This window comes from Saccoglossus kowalevskii, chromosome 8 (genome assembly GCF_978046115.1).
Source record: "Saccoglossus kowalevskii chromosome 8, keSacKowa6.1, whole genome shotgun sequence".
Classification (NCBI taxonomy): domain Eukaryota; kingdom Metazoa; phylum Hemichordata; class Enteropneusta; family Harrimaniidae; genus Saccoglossus; species Saccoglossus kowalevskii.
The window spans coordinates 31903486-31930001 of record NC_140648.1 but is presented as its reverse complement, the minus strand read 5'-3'; the positions used below and the strand labels follow the sequence as shown (position 1 = coordinate 31930001).

The following is a 26516-nucleotide window of genomic DNA, read 5'->3' as shown; positions in this document are numbered from 1 at the left end:
CCTTTGCTTTCACAATTTATCAGAGGAATAACTCTTCGGAAAAAACACTTTGAAAGTTACAGAAGATACTTTTCACATTATGGAATATAATAAATAACATACATGTAAATCAAATCGCAATTTTAACGCAGCAACATTATTTAATGTTCAAGTGTGTTGCAACACAGCTGCCACGTTTCCTTCTCAGCGTAATCTGCGCTGGTAATTTCAATTTTTACGTTCCTATATAGCTGGAAAATAAGTCTTTAGTTCGCCTTTAATACATAGTTATTGTAATTAGGGCTCGATAGGATGTAAGAAATGCAATTTGTAAAGACAACGTGGATGCATGGCGATTGTAAAGTTCTGATATCCCATGTCCAACGGTAACAACATAGACTACACCTGTATCACATTGTGCTCTACCTGTCTCAGTTTATAGTTATAGCTGCCCATATATTGATGAATAACATGTCCATCCAGTAGTCAATGAAAAGGCACAACAGCAACGATGACAATGGCAATTAGAAGCAGCACGATGATCACCATCATAGCTGCAATTATAAAAAATCATATATTTATTTATTTTTTAGTCAGATATAATAAATAATGTGAAATTCTAGACAATTGATTAAACATGTGGTGCTGACATATAGTGCATTTCGCTGAGCGGCCATCTCTCTATCAAATTTAATTTAATGCACTATCATGAACCATGCCTGGTTGAACACAAGCACCTGCGGTCTTTAACCAAGGTTTCTTCAAAGTTACATTCGTTAGTAAATAAATCTCAGAGATTGGATGTAACCTTCCCACCAAGTCTGTGGCACACTCACTCGGGATAGAGGTCAACCCTGTTTAATGTTCATATGGAAAAATTAAATTTTAATCTAAGAAAAAAACATTTCCAGCTACTTGCATACAATTGTTCTAAATACACACCATGTGATTTGACTTAGTACCATGTGTTTACTTCATTTGAGGTCAGTATCACTTAGATAGAAAAAATCCAAAAATTACAGAACATGACCCTTTACCTGTGTATGGCTACTTTTTAAGGTAGAAGCCTACTCATGATTTCAAAAACCCAGAATTTATTCATTTTCCAATAAATTGTACTTCTGGGCAATATAAGGATATTGTCCTAAAAAAAGTTTGGGGTCACCAGCTTAATTTTCAAGAAAATTATGTGGCAAGTGGTAACTTTGGCAGTGAGTATTATAAGGTGCTTTAACCATAGGTTCCTATGGTCGAGATAATATGTCATATTTTAAACTGTAGGCTGACATAGGCTGATATTTATTATATATTGTTAATGATGAAGTACTTTTTGTTGTTCTCATACTTCAACAAATCTATAAAATTTATGGAATTGTTCTAAAAATAGTGATTTTTGAAAAAAAAAAATTAGAACAAATTTCTCAAAATATGTCACTGTAACACACAAGAGAATGCTAATTTATGGTGCCATGGGACAATAGCTTCACAATTTTACACAATAAACCAATGAACACTGTCATGTGATTTATTACCAACTTTCTCCAAAATTATGAGTAGGCATCTACCTCAAGACACTCTGCTGAAATACCTAAGAGCAACCAAACTACTTTGCATAATTTTTGAATCAAAATTGATGTCATACTTAGGAATTAACACTGGGGATTTCACAAAGTCATTGTTGACATGTAAACTACTGGTAGTTTGAGTGCCATGACTTTGTTCTTTGTTATTTTTATAATAGAAACTTTCACTCAGGAAATTAAATAATGTCACTTTCTTTATGTTTACAAATGTGATAAGATGAAAAAAATAAAAGATTATTTGTTTGGAGAAAATCAATGTTCTTTATGGAGTAAACACATGTTTTGACTAATGTCAACACTGACATGAAGTTCATATCTAAAACTGCATCGAATAAGTTACATGGGACATATAGTGTACTGAACTCATTAGATACCATGTTATCTTCAACTTTATTTGGAGGAAAGAAAAAGAAATTCCAAACATAAATGTTTGTATCTGAACTATCCAAGTGATTTACACTGAACTGGACACAGCTTGTCCTAGAATGCTTTGGTGTCCACAGCAAGTGGGATTCTGGTTCAAATGCAATGAACTCCTTTATGTGTTGACCATAAGCAGTTTTTATTTTCTTCTTCTCATTGTACATTATATCCCCCCTGTACACAGGAGCTGTCATGTTTCGCACCCAGCATGATTTCCTCATACAGTTTGTTCATAGTCCATAATGTATGACACATGTATAAGCACTTACCACAGTTTCCACTCTTCTTATCCACTTTTTTAATGTGCTTCGTTTCCTTCAATAATCTTTGGTCTGTACGACCTATGTGACTTGTTAAATCATCAATAATTTCTGAAAAGAACAAACAAGGTCACATTATAAATGTTGCTGGTTGGAGAATAAAAGTGCCAGTCCTAAACTATTGATGATTTACCAGTCCCTAGCAACATAAATTACAATATATTATATGAAATAAAGGCTCATCACCTTTTTTTCATCAACTTGGAAAGCAATTTTCTGGACATCAGCAATTTGGATAACCCCATTTGGTCAGTTAGTGAAATCGTTACTCAGCAGGGATAGACAATTTATACATGTAGTGGTCATAGGTAAAATCTTGGACAGGTAAACAGGCCTTAAATTCACACTGAGGAGTGTGTACCATACAAGACACTGTGAGATCAGCAATCACACACACTGAGGATTGTGTACCATACAAAGCACTGTGAAATCAGCAACCATACACACTGAGGATTGTGTACCATACAAGACACTGTGAGAACAATCATACACAGTGAGGATTGTGTACCATACTGTGAGATCAGCAATCATACACACCGAGGATTGTGTACCATACAAGACATTGTGAGAACAATCATACACACTGAGGATTGTGTACCATACAAGACACTGTGAGATCAGCAATCATACACACTGAGGATTGTGTACCATACAAGACACTGTGAGAACAATCATACACAGTGAGGATTGTGTACCATACTGTGAGATCAGCAATCATACACACCGAGGATTGTGTACCATACAAGACACTGTGAGAACAATCATACACACTGAGGATTGTGTACCATACAAGACACTGTGAGATCAGCAATCATACACACTGAGGATTGTGTACCATACAAGACACTGTGAGAACAATCATACACAGTGAGGATTGTGTACCATACTGTGAGATCAGCAATCATACACACCAAGGATTGTGTACCATACAAGACACTGTGAGAACAATCATACACACTGAGGATTGTGTACCATACAAGACACTGTGTGAACAATCATACACAGTGAGGATTGTGTACCATACTGTGAGATCAGCAATCATACACACTGACGATTGTGTACTATACAAGACACTGTGAGATCAGCAATCACACACACTGAGGATTGTGTACCATACAAGACACTGTGAGATCAGCAATCATAAACACTGAGGATTGTGTACCATGCAAGACACTGTGAGATCAGCAATCATACACACTGAGGATTGTGTACCATACAAGACACTGTGAGATCAGCAATCATACACTGAGGATTGTGTACTATACAAGACACTGTGAGATCAGCAATCATATCAGAGGATTGTGTACCATACAAGACACTGTGAGATCAGCAATCATACACACTGAGGATTGTGTACCATACAAGACACTGTGAGATCAGCAATCATACACACTGAGGATTGTGTACTATACAAGACACTGTGAGATCAGCAATCATACACACTGAGGATTGTGTACCATACAAGACACTGTGAGATCAGCAATCATACACTGAGGATTGTGTACCATACAAGACACTGTGAGATCAGCAATCATACACTGACGATTGTGTACCATACAAGACACTGTGAGATCAGCAATCACACACACTGAGGATTGTGTACCATACAAGACACTGAGAGATCAGCAATCATACACTGAGGATTGTGTACCATACAAGACACTGTGAGATCAGCAATCATACACTGAGGATTGTGTACCATACAAGACACTGTGAGATCAGCAATCATACACTGATGATTGTGGACCATACAAGACACTGTGAGATCAGCAATCACACACACTGAGGATTGTGTACCATACAAGACACTGAGAGATCAGCAATCATACACACTGAGGATTGTGTACCATACATGACACTGTGAGATCAGCAATCATACACACTGAGGATTGTGTACCATACAAGACACTGTGAGATCAGCAATCATACACACTGAGGATTGTGTACCATACAAGACACTGTGAGATCAGCAATCATACACACTGAGGATTGTGTACCATACAAGACACTGAGAGATCAGCAATCATACACACTGAGGATTATGTACCATACAAGACACTGTGCGATCAGCAATCATACACTGAGGATTGTGTACAAACAAGACACTATGAGATCAGCAATCATACACTGAGGATTGTGTACAAACAAGACACTGTGAGATCAGCAATCATACACTGAGGATTGTGTACTATACAAGACACTGTGAGATCAGCAATCATACACCGAGGATTGTGTACCAAACAAGACACTATGAGATCAGCAATCATACACTGAGGATTGTGTACCATAGAAGACACTGTGAGATCAGCAATCATACACACTGAGGATTGTGTACCATACAAGACACTGTGAGATCAGCAATCATACACTGAGGATTGTGTACCATACAAGACACTGTGAGATCAGCAATCATACACTGAGAATTGTGTACTAAACAAGACACTGTGAGATCAGCAATCATACCAGAGGATTGTGTACCATACAAGACACTGTGAGATCAGCAATCATACACACTGAGGATTGTGTACCATACAAGAAACTGTGAGATGAGCAATCATACACACTGAGGATTGTGTACCATACAAGACACTGTGAGATCAGCAATCATACACACTGAGGATTGTGTACCATACAAGACACCCCCCAAAATGAGTTGATGTTTATTTGATAAAAATTATACTTCACACAAAATCAAAGTGGAAATTGCATTTGTAGTCTTCAGTACTATACAGACCAGTAGTCACACTAGCATTGTTACACAGGGACATAGTAATGTCATGCATGCAAATTAACTAGTTAATATTCACAATATTTCCCACTTGTAATATGCCCAGTGAAGACATGTAGTTGACATCAGAGTGTTTTGTTCAGAATGATATGAAAGATAATGCAAGGCATGTATCATGTGATTTCATTACCAAGACAATTCACTAGAAACCATCTGAAAATGATTACCCACTGTGCTAATCTGTTATATTTTGATCTAAAGACATGCTGTCCAAATCAGACCAATATTAGTCAGATAGCAATGTTCACACTCTAATCTCAGTTTGGAACTAACTCAATCCAGAACCTGAATAAAACTTTACATTGGTTTATAACAATTTAAGACGGGAGATAATTCTACTCAATTCTGTCTCTATAATGGACACACGAAGAAAGCCTCAAAACATTTTCTGCTAAACATTTATCATGAATGATTTAATGTTACAGAGATTTTAAAGAGATTTCATTTTACATATAATAATTTTAAAGGGGTAATCCACACAGTGCTGCAATCACAGCAGACATGATAACAGAGCATTAGCCTGAACTCGGCGAATGAAGTGTGAACATAACTTATTCATCCATTCAAGAAGAACAAATGCAGCAGTGATTCGTAAATACCTAAGTTATAGGGGGGTTGGATTGAATGTGAGAAAACTGACACTTCTCATTACTGTAGTGCGCTAATTTAGACCTGACCCACCGCCGGTACAGCTACATTGAAAGGCTTGCAAGGATGCCAAGAATGTCAGCTGTTCAAACCATGCTCACTTTACCCATTCTGTCTATAAATGTGTCAATACAGCCGCTACCCAGTGCATATTGTGTATCACCGCTCATCTTATTATGGGATAAATATCTACAAACACCCAAGTGACAAAGTCTCTAACCCTTGACACTTACCCTTTGAACTCTAAAGACAACTTGTGTTCTCATCCTAAAAATAAACCAGCATAATTTTTTTTCTATTTTCTCTCCTAAAAATTTAATCAACTCCTATTTTTATTTGGACATTAAGTCCGTTTGGTAGAAATAGAAAATTATCAAAAATGTGCAAATGATTTTCGTGAGAAAAATTCATATGAGATTAGAGAGAAATGACTACTTAACCAAGACGTCTATGCTATTAAACATTTTTTTTTAGGAAAAGTAAACCTAATCAGAGAGGCTACATGTATATGAAGGTTTGAAATTCAGATATACATTGTATTTTATTTTAATACCCCCCCCCCCCCCCGCCCGAAAAAATACATGGTAAATACAGCAAAAATTCAAATTAAAGAAATACTCAGATTAGTTTGATCCTGATCTAATACTACTAATGTTGAAATAAAGAAAAGCAGCAATGCACATGAGATAAAAAAAAGAAAAAGAAAAGAATTCTAGAAATGTAGGAGTGGGGATTTTTTTGGACATTGCCTGATTGTTGAAATTTGTAGCTTGCCGGCAGACACATGTCAGACACATGTCAAGCGAATGTGAGTTCTTTCCTGTGTGTGAAATTTGATTACCACGATTTTGATCAACAAGAGTTTTTTTAGAGAGGCAAAAAAAAGCTAGAAAACTTAATATCCAACACTGCTATCAGATTTCGTTGTAAAAATAGATTTTGTTTTGACAAGTTTTAATCCTGGTATACTTATGTCAAATAATTGAATTCAACAAAAGTTACAATACATTCATAGCAGCCCAGAGACTATTCAATCCAGCGAAAGAACAATACATTCATAGTAACAGAAAGACTATTGAATCCAAGGAAAGAACAATACACTCATAGCAACAGAAAGACTATATATCAAATCTGTTAACACCATAATTTTCACCACAATATCTTGGTGCAATGTTCTTACGTATGTTTCTATAATTTTTTTTGAGAATTTTTGACACAATGAACATAATTTCGAATTGCCTATAAATTTTGTAAAATTTAGAAAATAAAGTGTTTATTTTATGAATAGTAACAACAATTTGGCGTTCAAAAACTTGACATTTCAAAAGTTTTCAATGTGTTAACCTTTTCACCATTATTTTCCTCTTTTAATCACAAATTAGTTAACTTTATAGTCTGCACTTTTTTTCAGAAGATTGGGGAAAAAAATGGCAAAATGTTTTAGGTAAAAACTGAAATTTGACTCAAATTTTGTCTATTGGCTCCAAAATTAGGGTTCATTTCCAGAAATATTAAAAAATAAAAAATAAAAAAAAAACAGAATTTTTTTTTATGATATTCACCTTTGACTCTGCATATAGCAAAGTAATTTCTACTTTTTACAATGTATTGTATTTACCCTTAGGTCCATTAAATTCACTGCAATGTGTAATACACAGAGTCAACATGGCGAATAATATAACATTGTGTTATTTACCATGGAAATTCATCAATATAGTAACATAAAATCTGTATTAGAACAATTTGAACAATTGAGAACCAAAAATTCACCATTTCTCATATGTGTAGATTCTCTAATCAGGGATGAGAATGAGAATTTTAATTTTCAGGTGAAAGTAAAGTAGCCGGAGCCCAGGCTGACATCATTAAGGACTTCCAAGTCTATGTCCAAGCCATTGGTTCCGCTGGGCGACAGGACAGCTCACTCCGAGGTAAAATAAAAATGCATTGTATTAGTTGAACATTAAGCAGCGACTTAAAAAAGAAATATGCCAATGAAAAGTTCGTCCATCTCAAGGCAACCTTCTCGAAATGTTTTTTTTTTCTTCATGCGTGTTCACGCCACGCATCCCCGAGAACTGTAGTAGATCAAATCGTTACAATACAGACACTGCGCCTTTTCCGGGACCTAGCACTTGCCGATGAAGTCACTAAATTTTTCAGTTATCACTTCATATTTCTTCTCGATTCGCACGGTCAAAGTCACTTCCTTGTCAAGCCATGCCCAACAAAATTTGTTCCTAATGTCTTTATCGATCTCTTGCACGGCTGACTCATCTTTTGCAACCAATTTCACCATTACCGCAGCAAGAAACTTGTAAACAACGATCCAGCGCAACTAACAATTGAAACAATAATGGCGCCGTTGGTGAAAAGAAAAACGAAAGCTCTTCACTGATCGTATTTATAAGTTTTGTTAAAGATATTTTACTGTATTTGTATCTGACACTGATAACACATCAATTGCTAACGCTGTTTCAGTTGACAATGCATTAAGATTGATAGTAATCTCTTTGTTTGATTTAATTGTTTTGTTTTTGACATTGATTTTACGTAAATTCAGCATATACATGGAGTAAATGAACTTGAATACAACTGTGATAAGAGCATTTTATGCAAGTCTGTATTCCTTCTGGTGAGGACATCAGTTGTGCGGCTTAGCAGAGCACAATTCAAACATAAAACCTTTTTATTCTAAAATCTGTATTAGAAGCCATATAATACAATGCAACAGAGGGGATATGGCTTCTATTAGACAGGGATGAGAATTCCCTGTGGATCTGTGGAATTCCGTGGATTTCTAAGCCCCAGGGGTCTATTTTCTGAAACGTCCAAGACCAAGGAGAAAATTTTAGGGGGGGGGGAATAAGAATACAAATCTTGTTTATTCACCGGAAGTAAACATGCTGTTGGGTCATTGTTGTCAGCTGCATAAGGCCTGTATCAGTGTATGGTCGAAGGGAGGCTCGCGGCGGCGTCTCCAATGCGGAATGTTCGCGACTCTTATCAGTGCAATCGTAAAATCTGATGTTGCTTCCAAGTGTTCAAAGTAATATGTAACGATTAACATGATTGGCTGGGTTAGTTCTGACGGGCCAATTATGCGCAATCATCCATAACAGTTAGTGTTGGTAACATGGTCAGATAGTCCAGCACAAAACTTGTATTTATAAAACAAAATGTACACTCATTTACCACTAGAGATCTCTCAAGAAAACATAGCTATCATAACCATCCCTGTAAAATATTACAATCATGATTTCAACAACAAAAAATTGTGTTTTCTTTACAGTTCATTCAAAACAAGATATGATATTAAATCCAAGCATAGACTGAATTTAATTTGTTATTGAATTATACAGTATGAAACTAAAAAAAAAATAGAATATTCTCTTCCTAAACGTTTAGAAAAACTTTACTTATAGAATGTACAAGTTCAAACTAAAATTTGAACATCAGATCACTAGGCTGACTTTGAACTATTTCCTATCCACATTTATTTTGTCAAAATTGCTAAAATTGCAACAAATGTAAACCTATCACTTATAAGTTTTGAAAGAGAGAGAGCTTTTGGGTACAACATGTGTATACCCACAGTAAGGCTGAATCAAACTTCATTTACCTGAGGGATTGTATGGATGCTTAATTTAACAGCCAAAAAATAGGTGGTCACTGAAGTTGATTCAAAGATCATAAGGAAGTGGGCCCTCTAGTGACTAATAATGGAAATGTGTGGGTGGTACCACTGTATATTGATTTTCTTACACACAAAATATAAATATATAAAATACATGTTGATGAATTTCTATGGTGAATAACACAATGTTATATTATTCGCCATGTTGACTCTGTGTATTACACAGATTACTTGTGCAGAACATATGGAACACCACTCATAACTCATTTATCCATTACAAATACATAGAGATAAAACAAAACTAGTTAATTGAGCATTTAACTGGCCTCAAAAAAAAAAAAAACCAGGTCTGCACATTATTTCATGGCACCAACACTTGGTTGAAATCCAATTAGCAGTTGTCTAAATATTATCTAAATAAAAAGTAAAAAAAGTCTGTTCATAGCTGCAAAAGTTTTGGAAATAAAGGAAATGCACAGTACACAGCTTGAACTTTAACCTCATCCACCAGTACTACTCTGCATGAAAAATGCACCTTCTACAATACTGTCCTCTATAGTTACACAGGTGAAAACATTTCTAAAACACAGTTGAGGGCAGTGTTACTAGAAAGACGGTTAAACCTAAACTAGTTATTTGTTCATATCCACTTTATGGTAGTACAGTACTCATTCCACCCAACCTCCCGCTTTTATCGCTTTTTTTCCGACCGCTCGCTGCTTTCCGACCGGAAACTGACCGCTTTTTTTCCGCTCGCTCGCTCGCTTTTCTTCGCTCGCTCGCTCCTGCTATGGCTGGCTTCAGAAACATCGTCCGCTTGCCAACCGACCGCTGGAGTAACAATGATCGTACATTGTATGTATAAACTTAAGTTTATATTCGTAATAAATTTAGGTTTTAATGACGATTCAAAACACAACGCCTATTGTTTCCCTGTTTTGGAACAAAGACGCCTTCAAATCACTTGACACATTGTAACGTTTGCTACGCAAGTCGAACTGTGACCTGTATTTACATATTTACGTCCTTGTGGGTGTAGTTCAAGTAGCTATATAACTGGTCAATCGCGATATGTATTGAGTACTAGTATTTGTGTGTTTTGTGTGTGTTTCTGTGTGTGATTTTGACTAAATTTATTCCGAACGGCGCTCAAAATAATTTGACACTTTGTTATTTGCGAACGCAACTCACACTATGACCCTTACTCAATTTGCATAAGTAATACGAATGCTGTAGTTCAGAAAATCTATTGGTTAACTTTTGCTCGTGTCTGGGTGCGCAAATCTCCACCAAAAATAGAATGGTTTTATTTCGCATTAGTTGTGTCTGTGTCAGTGTCGTATTTGATTTCACATGTTTGGTTCGATCTTGTTTATAGTGGACATTATTTTTGTATGTATTATTACCAATTTTATATGGCCGTGTGATCCACCGCATTTTTTCAACGGTCGTTCTATAAATTTTTGATTGTATTTATTCTTATTTTAACATCATAAAAACAAAAATGATACACTTGTACATGAAACAGTAGGTAATGAACTGTAAATGCCGGCGGTTGCGCTGTCAGGCGAGCGAGTGAGCGAGCGATTGCGCGAGCGGATACTTCCGGATTTGAGCGGTCGAGAAAAAAAAGCAGAAATTGCGCGGTCGAATTGAACAAAGCGAGCGAAAAAAAAGCCATCGAAATCCGGAAGCGGGCGGGAGGTTGGGCGAAATGAGTACTGTATGTGTAAATCCAGTTGGTGAAAAAGCATTAATTTTATTTTTGTTTCAAGAACTGCACAAAAGCCTGTAATGTGATTTTATTATCATTGAATGAAAAGTTTTATGAAATTAAACAGTTTGGAAGAGTTTAGTGGTGCATTCTGGATAACAGATCAAACAATGGCGCTACGCCTACATCTTGTGAAATAGCTTGGACGTTCAAAAGTTGCCATCTGACCAAGAATTCTGTCTGAATTTAACCATAGAGCTGTAATCCCCAATGGGAAAAGTTTATATATAAACTAAAAAATAATCTGCATGGTAGGTGAGTTACTGTAACAATTGTATGGCTACAGTTGTTTTTCAGAACAGACATTGAAGTACCGGTAACGCTAGTGTTAGGTGGAAATATTAAAGATTTTTTTAGAGATGCATTGAAGTCTAACAATTAACATGACGTGTGACTTCAATTTAACTACATGTACAACTGTACATGCAAATCTGTTTGCCTGAATTTCGTACCCATTCTAGTGGTTAATTTGGGGGAATTTTAACATGCAGTTTGCCAATGAGAATTTATTTCTGATCTGCCAAGATCTTATGGATAGCATTGGGTTGTCTTCTTATCATACAAGTCACACTGGTCTTGAGTTCAACAATGTAATAATGACCAAGCTAAATGGCTCTGAGTGACCAATAATTTTTTCCTCTTTTTAAAAACTGGAACTACCCATGCAAGCCATCAATACAATACTGCAGTTCTGGAGTTGACCTAAAGTTGTGTGTGTACATGACCATTTTATGTTTAGACACCAAACTGAAAACAGGGTTTTACCATCAACCTCTATAGACCATTGACTTTCACAAGTACAAGTATCTGTGCCAACCTACAACATCAATTTCTTCTTAAAATATACAAGTTTGTCACCTTGCCTCCTCACCTCACCAAATAATTAAGCAAGAAGCCTGTCGGCTGAGATACCTCCGCTGTTAGCAATGCACATTGCAATTAAAGAACAGAAGATATCATTAGAAAATGAACAATATGTATGTATAGTATCAAAGCAACAGGACTTACTGTTTTCAACAACATGTGGACCTCTCTCAGATTTGTTCATTTTGTAATGATATCTTCAATTCTCTAATTTTGGTGAATATTTTGTAATTTTTGGTAAAAATTGATATTTTCGACTTCTTGTTAAAAACCGCAAGTCCAATTGCTTTGATATTACATGTGGACCTCTCTCAGATTTGTTCATTTTGTGATGATATCTCTTATTCTCTAATTTTAGTGAATATTTTTTTAATTTTTGGTAAAAAGTGATATTTTTGACTTTTTGTTGAAAACCGCAAGTCTGATTGCTTTTATATTACTTATATAGGTACTACATGTGGACCTCTTTCAGAGTTGTTAATTGCATGGTGATATCTAATAAGTCGACAGCGGAGCTAAAAATCTAGTTTCAGCTTCATTCGATTTTAAATAAAAGCTGGCATTGGATCATTTTTTTAAGGTGGATCTTTCCCACCACCAAAATGGAGCATCATCCCGCAATTCAGTTCATTTCATGCAACCATCACACAGCAATGGTGTAAACAGCATCACTACTAGCAAAATAGACAAACCATTGAAATAGCACGTTATCTTACCATTATGTTCATCTAGTTCATCTCCGATATGCTGACCCATTTGTTTCTGTCTGGATATGACCTGCGATAGAGCCTCCAATCCTTGATCCTGTTCTAAATTAAAAAACAAAAAATGAAATGAAACAGAACTTATTATATGCTTTAAGACCAGTGTTTAGAATGGACTCTAAACAATGGAGGTTGGGTTCATTCAAGTGTAGCTCATACCTAGTTATGGAAAGCCACCCATTTATGACCATCCTTACAGACATGTGTGTGATCATGTTAGAAAAAGCTGTAATTGAGCTCAGTCAAATTAAATGAATTGATTCGGCATGCCAAGGAGCTGGATCCATCTATCATATATAGATTTTGACTTGTCACAGTTTAAGTGACTAAAACATGCGCCTTTGCGTTCATTGTTCCATGGAAACGCAACTCAACACTTGACTCTATTCCATTTACCATGGAAATGCATCAGGTGAATACAGGTTTATAGTGTAAATTCTGCTGAGGTATAATGGTATATAAGGTATATAAGCTTACTTAATACAAAAGCCCTCTAAATTGAACAATTCCTAGTGTGTTAATGTTAGACAGGTTTTTTGTTTGATGAATTGATTCTGTACCTTGGATTATCTGTTGCTGTTGACTTCTAATGTCAGTTACTGTCATTGTCCTTGTGTCCTCTGGTTCTTCCTGGTCAAATGGGTTGAAGGAAGTACCTCTAGGTCCTTGGTGCAATAAACTGGTTCTAGTGGAGGATACACTATAGTGGCATTAATTCGCACTGCTTACTCTCATGTTATTGAAAATAGCGATGATTACGAGATATTGATAAGAACTGACATAATCAATTGAAGACAAAATGCATAAACAATCAAGACATTTTTAAACCTCAACTACATTTATTTTTAAACCTCAACTGCAATTACTTTGTTGTGAGTCTCAAGGAAGGTCAGTGTACAAGTACATATTGTGGGAATAAAGATATAAGTATTCTAATGTGACAACTGTTATAAATATATCTGTCTCTATTTTATTCTTTGTTGACTCATGTATTTGTCATAATCAAATGTCTTCACAAGTTATCATTCACATGATGTACCCGGTAATGCATTTCAAATTCGACCATTTTGATCATGAATGTATAGTGGAATTCTGATGACGAGACTGTATAGGCAATGGTTTTCTTATTTTGTAGTATAGTTCATTGAATTTTGTAACAGCATCATTTATGGAGAGTTCAGAATCAATGGAATTCAGAAAATAGATTGATTTTTTTTTGCTTCAAATTTAGTTACATTAACACAACATTTTTTAAAAACAATATATTGAGCTCTGGGTTTGTACATTATAGTGACCTGTTCATTAAGAGTGACAGTGAACTCTAGTAGGAAGTGTGATCATAAATTATTTGATTACTGTTAAATAATTTTTGCTATTTTCGCTGAAGGAATGATTCAGTGAAAATAAAATTCATTGAATATACCTTTTTTACTATGTTTTACCTTCAACTCATTAAAAATTAGTGAAAATAAACTCAAAACATACAAAACACAAGAAAATTTTTTTTCGGCTAAAATAAAGTCGCTCACAGTACCATCTTCAAAATTTATTACATAACCAAAGACACTAGGAAATACATGTATTAAACAACGACTGTCATGTTAGTAGAAGACAGTTGGTTGTTAGAAAAAGAAATGCTACAAATACATACCTTCCAGCATTTCCATGGGAATCATTTAAAAAAGCATCATTCAACTGTTTCTCTTTTGATATAAGGTTGTCTAGCATATCTTGCCTTCTGTCAAACTCTCTCTGTGTTCTATATATTCTATATTAAAGAAATTCTCAATGGAAGACAAAAGTGATGTGTGATGTGAAACGTCATACAATGTGCTGCCTCATTCATAGCAATAATCATAAACATCATTCTCAAACTATCTCATCACACCTTATGAATCCATGGCAACCAATGAAGAATGGCAATGCATACAGTCGATCGAGTTTGCCATGCATTCTGACAGTGTTTTATTGGGAACATCTCAAAAACCTGAAAAAGTTGCAGCTATCTAATGTTTGTATTAATTGTGTGGTTCTACTTCTTTTTACTTGTAGTAGCTATTAGAACTGTTGACACAATGAATGCCCCTTCCTCCACTACAAAAAGAATCTCATGGCAACAAATGAAAGTAAGCTGACTTCAACAGTTCACCAATAAACTAGTTACTTCGTCCACACATTAGTTCTATGGTATATGCTGGGCCGCATGGAAATATAATTTGAGGGAGAAATGCTCCCAGTATTAGTTTTGAATCTAAATGACAAACTTAATGTGAAATCTAAAGGTTCTTTCTCACTTGATGAAACTGATCAGAAATTCATTTGTGTGTAATGCACACAAGGGGCAGAGTTTGCCATGTGTTCAGACGAGAGTTTGCCATGCGACAGACTTAGGGTGCATTCACAGTACAAATCTCAGACATGTGTATGAAATGAAACTAGTGCAAACCAAAGCCAATGGGTTTTTGTTTCCTGGATGAGTGTGAAACCATATGAGCTGTTACTATGCCAGAGATAAACTAGTGTTTTATAAATATTATTTATATTCCTTACAATTGAAGAGCCATACCGTACTATCATTTAATGATCCAGCATACAATAAAAGCAATTTTGGATTTACTAGTACTCCCATTAGAGATGTGTTTTTAATTAAAAACAAATATGGTACAGTGAATGGTTGAAACCTGGGAATGCAATAAACATCTCAGAATTTCCTTTTAGGATTGTAACATCTAGCAATTAAGAAATGGTGTATTAATGTTATGATCACAATCAAAACAGCAGTTTCCGTGAGCTACCATGTCCTTCAAAGAGCGCCGCCGATGTCACTAAATAGCTTTTAATGAAGGCACCCAGAAACGACCTTTTTCTGTTCGAATACAAACATGTTCAACTAGTCAAGTAGAAAGAGTAGCTGCCAAACTTTTAATTAGAAAAGAAATTGGTTCAAAGTACTGAGAGCCGAGATTCCTGTCCTGTTAAAGATTTCTAATTTGATTTAGTGCCAGTGTGTCCAAGTCAATGCAAGCAATCTTGATAAATTGCTTAGACTTGATGTAATTCCATTGTTGCTATAATTATAGCTACTGGGTTATGTATATTTTTAGAATGGTGTTTTATTTCCGAAATAGTGTACTGCCAATCCAGTGTTTTATCAAAGTTGCGCAGTCATGATGTTATGAATTACGGCTTTAAATAGTTCCATTGTTACTATAGTTATAGCTGTGAATATTTGTAGAATGCAAACGTAATGAGATTTTACTTTAGAAACTGTGTACCACAGATCCAGCATTTTATCAAAGTTGCATAGTCACGATATTAATAGGTCAGCAGAAACCATGCTACAATGTCCTAAAAATGTACAAACAAACAAGCTTGATTTTCTTTCTTTACGTTTAAGTTGTCCTATTTTTATATTTTTATTGATGTCTTATAATGCAATTGGATTGCAAAGATTACTTAATAAGTTGAAATCATATTGTGATAATTATCATTTGAGAGTTAATTTAACCAAAACCAATGTAATAGTTTGTAGAAATGGAGGACCGTTACGAAGATACGAGCAGTGGCGATACGATGGGAAAATAATTGAAGTAGTGCCGTATTACGTTTATTTGGGTATAAAATTCTCACTACGTGGTTCTTGGTCATTATGCCAACAACATCTAGCAGATCAGGCAACAAAAGCGCTCCCTGCACTAATGGTTATTATATGTAAAATTGGACCAGTGCCTATTTCTCTATGTTTTAAAATATTTGATACAAAAATTGTTCCAATAATGCAATACGGTAGCGAGATTTGGGGTCATTTTGAGTCTCCAGCTGTTGAAAATGTACACATCAAATTTTGTAAATTTTTGCTTCACATTCGTAATACACCTGTTTTTTAATTCACGCAACAGTAAGAGGGGAATTTGGTCGTCCCACTATGTATTCTCTTCGTTTAGGTAGAATGGTGAAATACTGGCTGAAAATACTTAAAATGAACCCAAACCGTTACGTTTATCAATGTTACAATTTTCAATGCACACTGACTGACTCAAACAAAACATGCTGGGTTAAGTCATTAAAAGAAATACTACATGTATTTAGTTATGGATTTGGGGAGTTGTGGTACAACCAGGGTGCGGGCGATGAAAATGCGTTTCTTGGCTTGTTTCGTCAGCGGTGTTTTGACATAGATCTCCAAAAATGGTGTGGTGTTGTGGACTCATTTGACAGATTAAGTTCATATAAACTAAATAAACGTAACCTGGAACTAGAATCGTATCTTGTAATTGAAATGAAAACAGCTTTTTGACTTGCTATGTTAAAATTCAGAACATCATCACATAGTCTAATGATTGAAAAGGGACGCCACCTAAACATACCGAGACCAAACAGGATCTGTCCAGTTTGTCGTAGTGGGGTTGAAGATGAGTTTCATTTTTTACTTCTCTGTCCCGCCTACGACGAGCTGAGGCAGCGCTATATTCCAAACATATACACTAAGCAGCCCCACCTACAACACCAGTTCATTAACCTAAATGACCAACAAAAATCCACAAACTGTTAGAAATTGTGCTAAATATTTATTTTATTCTTTTCTTAATAGAGAAACGTTGTTAGAGGAAGCAATTCTTAATGATATCTAACTATTGTATTTAATTTTTGTTTAATCTTTACCATGTGTAACCTGTGACTGCATATACTAGTGATGTATATTTGAGTGTACTTAGGGCCGGCGGCCTATGGTACTTTGGAAATAAACATTATTATTTTTATACAGCAATTGAAATTCTTTTGGAATTAAGCAATGGGTTTCCAATTTGTTTGAGTCTGCTGGCGAAAACGAGACACTGCAATGAACTTTCAGCTCATGAATTCTGTATATCACGCAGAGCTCCAGGGAGACCTCGGCAGACGAAGTAGCTCCTCAGAGCTCCGCGGATACCGGGCCGGAAACCGAGATGGTTTGATTTTGATCACCTCCCTTAATGAGTTAGTTCAACATCATCAAACTGCAGAAGCTTAACTTTGAATAAGTGGGAGGTTGCAGTTGCTATGTCTCGTGAAGGTATATGCACGCATTATGGGCATATGCGATGTTGAGCTCTTAAGCTAATCACTATTGAATATTTGAATTTGAATGACAGCTGATGACTGGTATCTACAATTATTTTAATAGGTTTAGAAAACAAGGTTCACAAGTATAAGGTAGAAGTAATCTCACTCGACTAACACAATCTGTGCAAAGATCTAGTCATAATTATATAATTACATGTATCATACTCTGTCTAGACAATTAAAAAAAGGATACAGATGGTAAGACGTAGATGCTCTCATGAGATCCTGTTTCAAATTGTTCAGATATCTTGAAAACTGTCGAAGGGCTAAGCGTATTTCTCCTGAAATCTGAAAATAAGAAAGACATTAATGTGAATAAAACTCAAAAATATTTTACCTTTTGATTATGTTTCTTACTTTCATAAGTCATTGTCAGTGATATTACATATTATGCCCAAGCCAAAGACATAATAATTACAGTATCTAAAACAAATTATTTCAACGTTTAACATTGAATCAATGGCATATAATGTGCATATGTGATCTTTGTACACTGATTAAATCTGAGGGAAACCGGTGGGTTCTTTCAGGTGTATGCAGGTTACCTTGCCAAAAGCTGGTCACAGACTTGAATGAATAGAAATATTTTTAGCATTTTTTACTAACTTTACATCAATTCAGAAGACAATCATAGCTGAAATAATCCTATCATGAAAACAATTTTTCAATTTAGGTATAAAATAAACAGTCTGCGCAATGTTCATGTTTAGCCTATCTCTGCCACATATGCATTCGTGTAATATCACTATTCTACAATTATTTCACAATAAACTTGAATATTCCGGGAAAAATGCAATTTCAAAATTTCTAAAAATTAAATGTACGACTATTCAAAAGAATATCAAAGCTGCTTTGAAATGAGACTTCCAGGCAATCACCACCATGATTTCTATCAAGCCCTGCAACCTTCCTGATACTCCTATAGATAGACAAATACAGTAGAGTTCAAGTGGGCTCTCAGCTGGTGTTGCCTTTTGTATCAACTTATAGTTTTTAAAGCGAGAATCATTATCAATAAAGATCAAAAATCCGTACTGACTTTAGAGTGACTTGACCCAGTCCGCAACAATCTGTTTCTTTCATTTATCTTCTCAATTATTTCCTGTGCTTCTCGTGCACACACGTCATAATCTGATAGCCTGTGAGAAGAAACATAATCGTGTTTTAATTATAAGAAAGAAGACAGCATTTAAAACTGTGAACATGGTGCAGTTTTTCCACTGAGCACCAATGACGATACAAAACAAAGTGCAGCGCTTCACACGAGTAATTTTGTATCCCATAAATATCCTACATAATGATTTATAATGATTTGAGAATGTTTGATATCTGTTGGGTGAAGTCTTGTGAATGCAGAATCACCCTAACACTCCAGCCCCCCTAATGTAATTGTATATGCTCCTCCAGATAACATGTTCATAAAAGGGGCATGTACAATCAAAATTGGAGGGAGAGCACTGGAGGAGGAGGGTTAGTATTAGAGTTATGGGTGAGAGGGCCCTATAAAATTCTTACATGTACCATAATAAATTATTAAATTAGCTAGGGTACTGTTATTGACGATATATCTATGGTTAGCTGCATTTATTTTACTATCACTTGTCTGCCAGTATAATGACTCGGGCTATAGCTCTGTCTACGTGTTGGTGTTCCTTTTCATTGCCATCTTGTTGGCACCCAACACAAGTGGCCTCAAGGAACGCAGTCAAACTCAGCCAGATGTAATCACCATGGTGTGAAGTGGTGGAGGGCTGATGGGTAATGGGTCAACAACTATCACCTTCTTTAATGTTTGTTTCATGTGTTTTTATATAGTGTCTTTTCATTTTCTGATACCACAATATATTGTTGATTTCAATAACTGGCCAGACTATGTCGATTTCAGTGACTCATGTTTTAAAAGACATTCTGCCGGCCACTGTCTGGCTCTACTAAAGAAAAAACAAAATGAACAATGTTTCAACTTGTTAGAAATTGTTACAGCACTGCTGTGTCACTAAAATAAACAACAGGTATCTACAGTAGTTTATTTTATCATGATACTCATAGCTTCGCGGTAAGTGGCTTTCACAGTGAGTGGGTTTTGTATTGGGTGGGTCTCGCAGGGAGTAGGGCTTTGTCGCAGTAATAGAACCTTTCATCGTTGTTGAGAATTAAAATTTTATGTTTCTTTAACAACTTGCGCTATTCTGGGAATACCATCTTTAGAAGCCCATAACTTCAAAGACCAAGAAACATTATCATTATGATCTTATTGGTGTTGCAAAGGATAGTTGAATATTGTTTATTAAAATTAATAATCCCCATAACTGTTTTCCAATATAGATAAATTATAGTACGTAACAAATATATAACTCAGTCTCAACAATGAAATAAAGAAATGTATATAATATATATTTACAATCTTACTAATGCATTGCAATACAACTAATTAAAATTGTAAGAAATTGCAATATAAAATATTCCGTCAGTAACACTTCTCAAGGCAGTATTTCACGGTCAGTGTTACTTACGTTAACGTTTATAATTTTATAAATTGGCTTGGCAATTCCTACCTTAATTAGATATATTTTAATAAATAAAATTAAAGATACACTAACAAAAATTAAATATTCATTATTTTATCATATAACCTGCACAAAAGTAATCAATATTTTTCCTTGCTAGAATGATGTGTAACTTCATATGGAAATCCTGATAAAGTCCACAGCTGGCGATTTAGCAATACCCGTATCAGGGATAGTCAACTTCTTGTGAATTTGATTACCTGACGTTTTTATTTTAGGTTCATGTGCTGCAAGTTACAGAGCACGTACCTAAGCGGCCGTTCCTCTGCAAACAATGAAGCCAAGGCATTTTCGATGTCGAAATCGTGAAATTCTCCAGTTTTACGCAATCTGGGAAGTCCAAATTACTAAATGAAGTACAGAAGGACAAGGCTGAAATATCCAAGAACCAACACATACAAAAATTATATCTCAAAAGTGAATATTTGTGGTGTGTTTTAAGTCTAACCATGAAGGTATAAACTTCCAGGCTCCATGGTCTAACTGAACCGGAAGTGGAAATTTGTTAGTACTCTAAATATCTAAACATATTGGCAATCCACTCTGCTAGAATTGCCCTTATAATCACTTTTGTGGCTTTGTGTGTCTGTGTGATTTCCAGTGTTTTCATGTATTTCCCTCAAACTTGGCAGGTAGGTCACTCCTTCACCCTAGCTATTAGGAAAAATCTGTGAAAACATTTTCGCCCACCGTTGCCATAGCAACAACCCAAAAAAATGATTTTTTTTTTTAAATACCTTCGCACCAAATATATCTTACCCTACAATTCTAGGATTAAAAAGTATGGACATATATCATTCTACTCAGCTTGAGTGTGGGCAAAAATTTACTGTTTTATTTTGTTATGTACATTTTCACTACAGGAAAATTTACCTCAAAGTTGGGGTAACTTTCCATAAGCAACTCCTAGGTGATTTTTTTTGGCTCGGCTGATTTTGTTCATACTTGACAGGTAGGTTTTACCGTCACTAATTGGAAAAAAAATCCTGGCCCACCACTGCCATATCTAAAAAAATGATTTTTTAATACTTTCGTCCCAAATTTATTACCTCCTACCAGTTTTGTAATAGCAGTGTTCAAATGATCTTGCTTTTTATTTTGGCTACTTTGCACACTGGTAAGATATAACTGGCGCCGACATTGTTTCACTGTATCAACATAATCCCAACACAACTTTGAACTTTGAATGAACTGTAAATGCTGCCTTCATTCTAGAAAATATTATCGCAAAACGATTGGAAATAATAAATGTAACAGCAGAATACGTCCTAGTAATAAACTAAGTGACTTCGTATACAGGACCCATTTAGTTATAACCTGACGTTGGCTTCACGTTCATGTCTTACCATGGAAACAGCCAAAAACATGTTGCTTGTTTTTTCAGCAGAGCAATCGCCAACCCGCTTACTGGCTTGTATTGTCTATGTACAGGACTGTTAACTAGTACTTACTTTATACTTGACAGTGTCTGACTGTTATTATGATATGATTTGGGGTGTCTGTTTTAAAACAGCGACTACAGATAAAATGATCTCAGCATTCCCACTGTCTTTTTTAACTGAGGGTATATGTACCCTCTATACAGAAAACTGGAGGTATAACACACATTTTGGGGGTACACGTGTACCCTCTACATCAAAAATTGGGGGTATTTCTAGGAGGGCCAGTATTATTCATCTGCACTGGGAGTGGTTGTTGTAGCACAGAATAAAGATTATACACAAGATTTCACAGAATTTATTTATTTTGCAATTCTCATTTTTAGACAAATTTACACACGGTCTTCATGAAATTTTATAGCTGCTAATCTGACAACCTCATCCTGATTGTATCCTGGTTGCTTGGATGCATACTCAATTATCATTCTATGTTCAACACTGTCAGTAGTTCTTCTACTCGTGGCAGCATTATGATGCCTATTTTGTAACGAAAAACCACGCTCACAGGGAACAGATGTGAGAGGACAAGTAACAAGGATACTGGCAAGAATTTGAAAATCATGAAAATTATCATATTCATTTACAATCAATAAACAGAAGTCTTGTAAGCTCAAATCTCTGTTAACATTTACTAAATGTTTAAACTGCAAAAATACATCCCTGCTTCTCTGAGCATTGATGGACATTTCGTCATCCCCTCCATATTTTACAATGCACCTTTCTAAACTATCATTTCCATGGTTTCTAATGCCTACTTCATGCATGGGCAATAATTTTGGATTTAATACAACATTTAGGTCATTTAGAATACCCAACTCATCATCAGGAAATCTGTTGTCAATTTCACTTAGCAGATTATTAACATACTTTATTTTCAAACGATGCAACACCAAGCTGTCTTGCAAACTACACTTTAGTGGAATACCTTGGAATTCCTCATTCTCATCAATCATTTGGATACAAGTCGACAAAGTTGGGGGGTCATTGTCACGATAAGAATTAATTAGATTTCTAGTTGCCTTAATCACAGTTTTCAGTTGGTGTATATCCAAAACATTTTTCTGGAATGTTTTAGAAACTTGATCCAGATTTTTCAAAATGTCTTTCAATAAGCACAGTGCTGCAATGAATTTAAAAGTTTTGATTTTTTTTAATATGCCCTTGGCTTTGTTACCTCCCTCGCTGTTTGGCGAGGAAGCTACCTCATGCTCAAGTCCTAATACCAGGGCAGAATATGACTCGTAGCAAGCATCGACAGCATCAGACATGGATAACCATCTGATCTGGCTGGGCCTTTTAAAGCGTTTCACTTTTTTGCCAAGTAATGCCTGCAACTCTTTTATCTTCACATATCTTGGAGCAGAGTAATTGTAGAAATTGTATATGGCAATTAATATTTCATTAATGGAATGCAAATAAGGTATACGTTTTGATGCCCAATATGAAACTAGAGCAAGCCTATGAGCTGCACACCAGATATGAACTATTTTGGGATTTAAAGCTTTTAGCGTGACCCCCACACCTGTTAATCTTCCTGTCATAACTGAAGCACCATCGCTCCCAAAACCACTGACTTTATTTATATTATAGCCGATTTCCTGCAACCACTCAACAATACAATTGTACACAGTATCTGCCTTCCCATCATGAATACTAATATTGGCAGCAAATTCAATTTGTATTTTCCCATTGTGAATAATTTTGCAAAACATTATCAGTTTTTTGTTTGTGGCAATGTCTAGAGACTCGTCAACCATTATCCCCAAAAATGGACTGTCTTTAATGCGCACAATAGCCATTTCTTTCAAAACTTTAGCCATATATTCCTGCATTGTCGCTGGGGCTTGGTGGTTGGTGTATATACCCTTTCTATCTGTGAAATGAGATGATCCATTTGCAATCTGGTAAGAAGAAAAAATACAGTATATTTAATTATATGAAGAATAAAGTACTGTGCAAAAGTAACACTCAATTATAATCAATTGGCAATGTCTTACTGAAAGTGACAAAAAACAGAAAATATACTAGTTCTCACCTGCAAGTCAATGAGTGGCAGAAATTTATTATTGGCTATATTCTGCTCTGCCATCCAGGCAGCTGTTCTTAATTGTGATTCAAGCATTGGCATATATTGCTTCTGTACAGTCACTTTAGCTGCTGCCATAAACCTCTGCTGAGTAACTGTTTTCTTGGCCAAGACATGGTCATCACTGTTCATATGTCTAGTAAGTGCAGACCGCTGATAATTTGATGTGCCTTTAACAAATGCATTAGATTTAAGACTGTTTCTGGCACCACTGGCAAGTTTACAAGTACCACAAAACATTAATGCATGATCAGAATTGTGTTGTAGCCAATCAAATTCCATCAACCATTTCTGTTGAAATCTTTTCTTGAATTTGGGCTTGTCCTTGTCTTGTGTGTAGCCAGATTCTTTCTCTCTGGTGCTATCTGCGAGGTATGAAATTATTAGTTAAGCACACCAGTGACTAAAATGTTAAAACAAGTCAACTACACTGCCAGCTGGCCACCTGCTTCTGTGACAAGCAAATTAAATTTAAATTTTATGTGGTATTCCAATCATCGCACAATATGTTGGTACCTTAACAACAAACAATTAAAAATTAAGGTAAAAAAAAGTTATAGTCACTGGGAGTCTAGTTTTTAAATAAAAAATACCAATGCAATGTCAGTGATTCATAAGTATAAATTGTAATAAAATATACAAAACAGTAAAATATTAATTTAAAAAAAACACTACCTACAGAATAAAATTTCGTTTAATACTGCATCATATAATATATAACGGTATACAATTTCAAAGTCACTGGAAGTGGTACTAGTATTTTATCAAAACAAACATTTCATATTAAAATGAAGGCAGGCTTTTCTATTTTAATTCACATTTTAATTTATTTACCTAAACAATTACAAAATAACTTTTGACCTGCAGTATAGGTTTTACCTGTCGTCACATGGTGTTCACAGACTTCGGTTTCAGAGGCTACTACTTGGCCCTCCACGAGCTTGTGATTAAAATCCACAGCATCTGCCTGCTCCGGGTAAACATCTTCGGGCGTGACTGCCTGTTTTTCGTTTTGAACACCAAACTGTCCATGGTGCGTACCGCTACCTGCCGTAAAATAATTAAATATTGTGTTAATACGATCATGCTGACCCTCGGCTCTGTCGGCCATGGTAGAATTCCAGCACGTGACAGTTCAGAGTTGGCAAATATTTTGCACGAAAAAAACCATTAAAATTAACTACAGTAAAATTCTACTGTTACAGTGTACGAGACAGTAAAAATCAAACATGTGTTACGGCTTGGATTCCCACATTGTCACTACAATAAACGCATTATGCAAGCAAATATCAATGAATACGTTGTTCAAAATTACAGAGATTACTTTAAAAACAGCGAAAATAATTTGAAAACAGAATACATACCAGTTATACAGTTGATATGTTCGAGTTAAACGTGTAAGGTCCTCGCTAACTGCAAGCAACTACGAGCTAATATGCCGCCATTTTCTTCTACAATGACCGTCGTTTACGATGACGTCACTGATGTTTTATCACATAAACGGTCGTTTGATTGGCGATTTTTCCATCATCATTACAAAATTAACCAATCATTTTTTCTGTTACAAAAAACTACACCTACTGTTTGGCTTTTCCATCTTGCGTTCAACACCCGACGTTTTACGTAACTTACAAGCCGGTTGTCAAATGTCTGCGCGGAGTTCAATGATTTTCAGGCTAAATTAACGTTGACGTAGACCTATGAAAAACGTACGCGCAAAATAATTTTATACGTAAATGGAACGTAGATGAGTTGAGATTTGGCGCGCACTATTTTATTTATACGTGAATTACGTACTGCAGTACGTGAATGGGAATGCTGGATCTGTTAAAAAATGATACATTAACACCAAAATATGTATTTTAAAGCGATGGAGTCATTACCTATGTATTCGTCAAATGGCCATAGCGTGTCATTGTCAAACAAGTGTCTACCCATGAGCCTTTGCGTTCTTAGCATGTGTTGTTATCATCGCTTGGGACTCAATTCCTGTGCGTGCGCAGGTGACGACCCTCAGGCTTTAAGTTCTATGACCAACCCGACCAATTAACACCTAACCCACTGCCCGATTTCAAACTCTGGCCGAGTTCGGTCATCACCGGCGTCAACACCCAATGTAAACACCAACCCTAAAACGTACACAGGCTCAGTTGATACTTCACCAATCGTCAAATATACAGTGTTTTTATTACAAACCTGATGGTAAACACAACGACACTGCCTAATTAATGGTAGGATCCACACATGTTCCTACACAGTGTCACGTGATGAACACAATGTTTTACACTAATACAGTGACCATCTCGATAACCAGGAAGTGTATACTATTTTTGACGATTTAGCAGCAAAACATTGCCAACTTTTTAGACTTATGGTGAATAAATTCACGTTATCAAGTAGTATAATTCAAAATACTAGTAGTTCCACTCACAATGAAACTCATTAGGGCTACATTTCCACACAAAAACACACCGAGAGCGTACTTACCAAACATCTCCACTGGGCGCCATGTTTATTATAGAAACTTCCGGGTAAGGCGCG

General features: G+C 35.7%; 2 protein-coding genes across 3 annotated transcripts; both read right to left on the bottom strand.

Annotated features, from left to right (window-relative positions):
• Window positions 1–412: 412 nt before the first annotated feature.
• On the bottom strand, window positions 413–26516 carry LOC100372200 (syntaxin-8-like). Of its 2 annotated transcripts, none has more exons than XM_078009534.1 (8): window positions 26463–26516; window positions 18923–19022; window positions 18077–18171; window positions 14432–14539; window positions 13341–13480; window positions 12733–12825; window positions 2255–2356; window positions 413–533 (listed from the first exon to the last, which is right to left on the bottom strand). In XM_078009534.1, exons 1-8 carry the CDS (start codon window positions 26483–26485, stop codon window positions 466–468), a joined length of 729 nt encoding a protein of 242 aa, XP_077865660.1. In that variant the 5' UTR covers window positions 26486–26516; the 3' UTR covers window positions 413–465. The 2 variants fall into 2 exon arrangements, with proteins under 2 accessions (XP_077865660.1, XP_002730935.1); XM_002730889.3 differs by having other exon boundaries at window positions 13341–13465.
• LOC102805412 (uncharacterized protein C17orf113-like) lies at window positions 22222–25086 on the bottom strand. Its single transcript, XM_006825636.2, has 3 exons — window positions 24855–25086; window positions 23925–24340; window positions 22222–23790 (listed from the first exon to the last, which is right to left on the bottom strand). Exons 1-3 carry the CDS (start codon window positions 25084–25086, stop codon window positions 22222–22224), a joined length of 2217 nt encoding a protein of 738 aa, XP_006825699.2.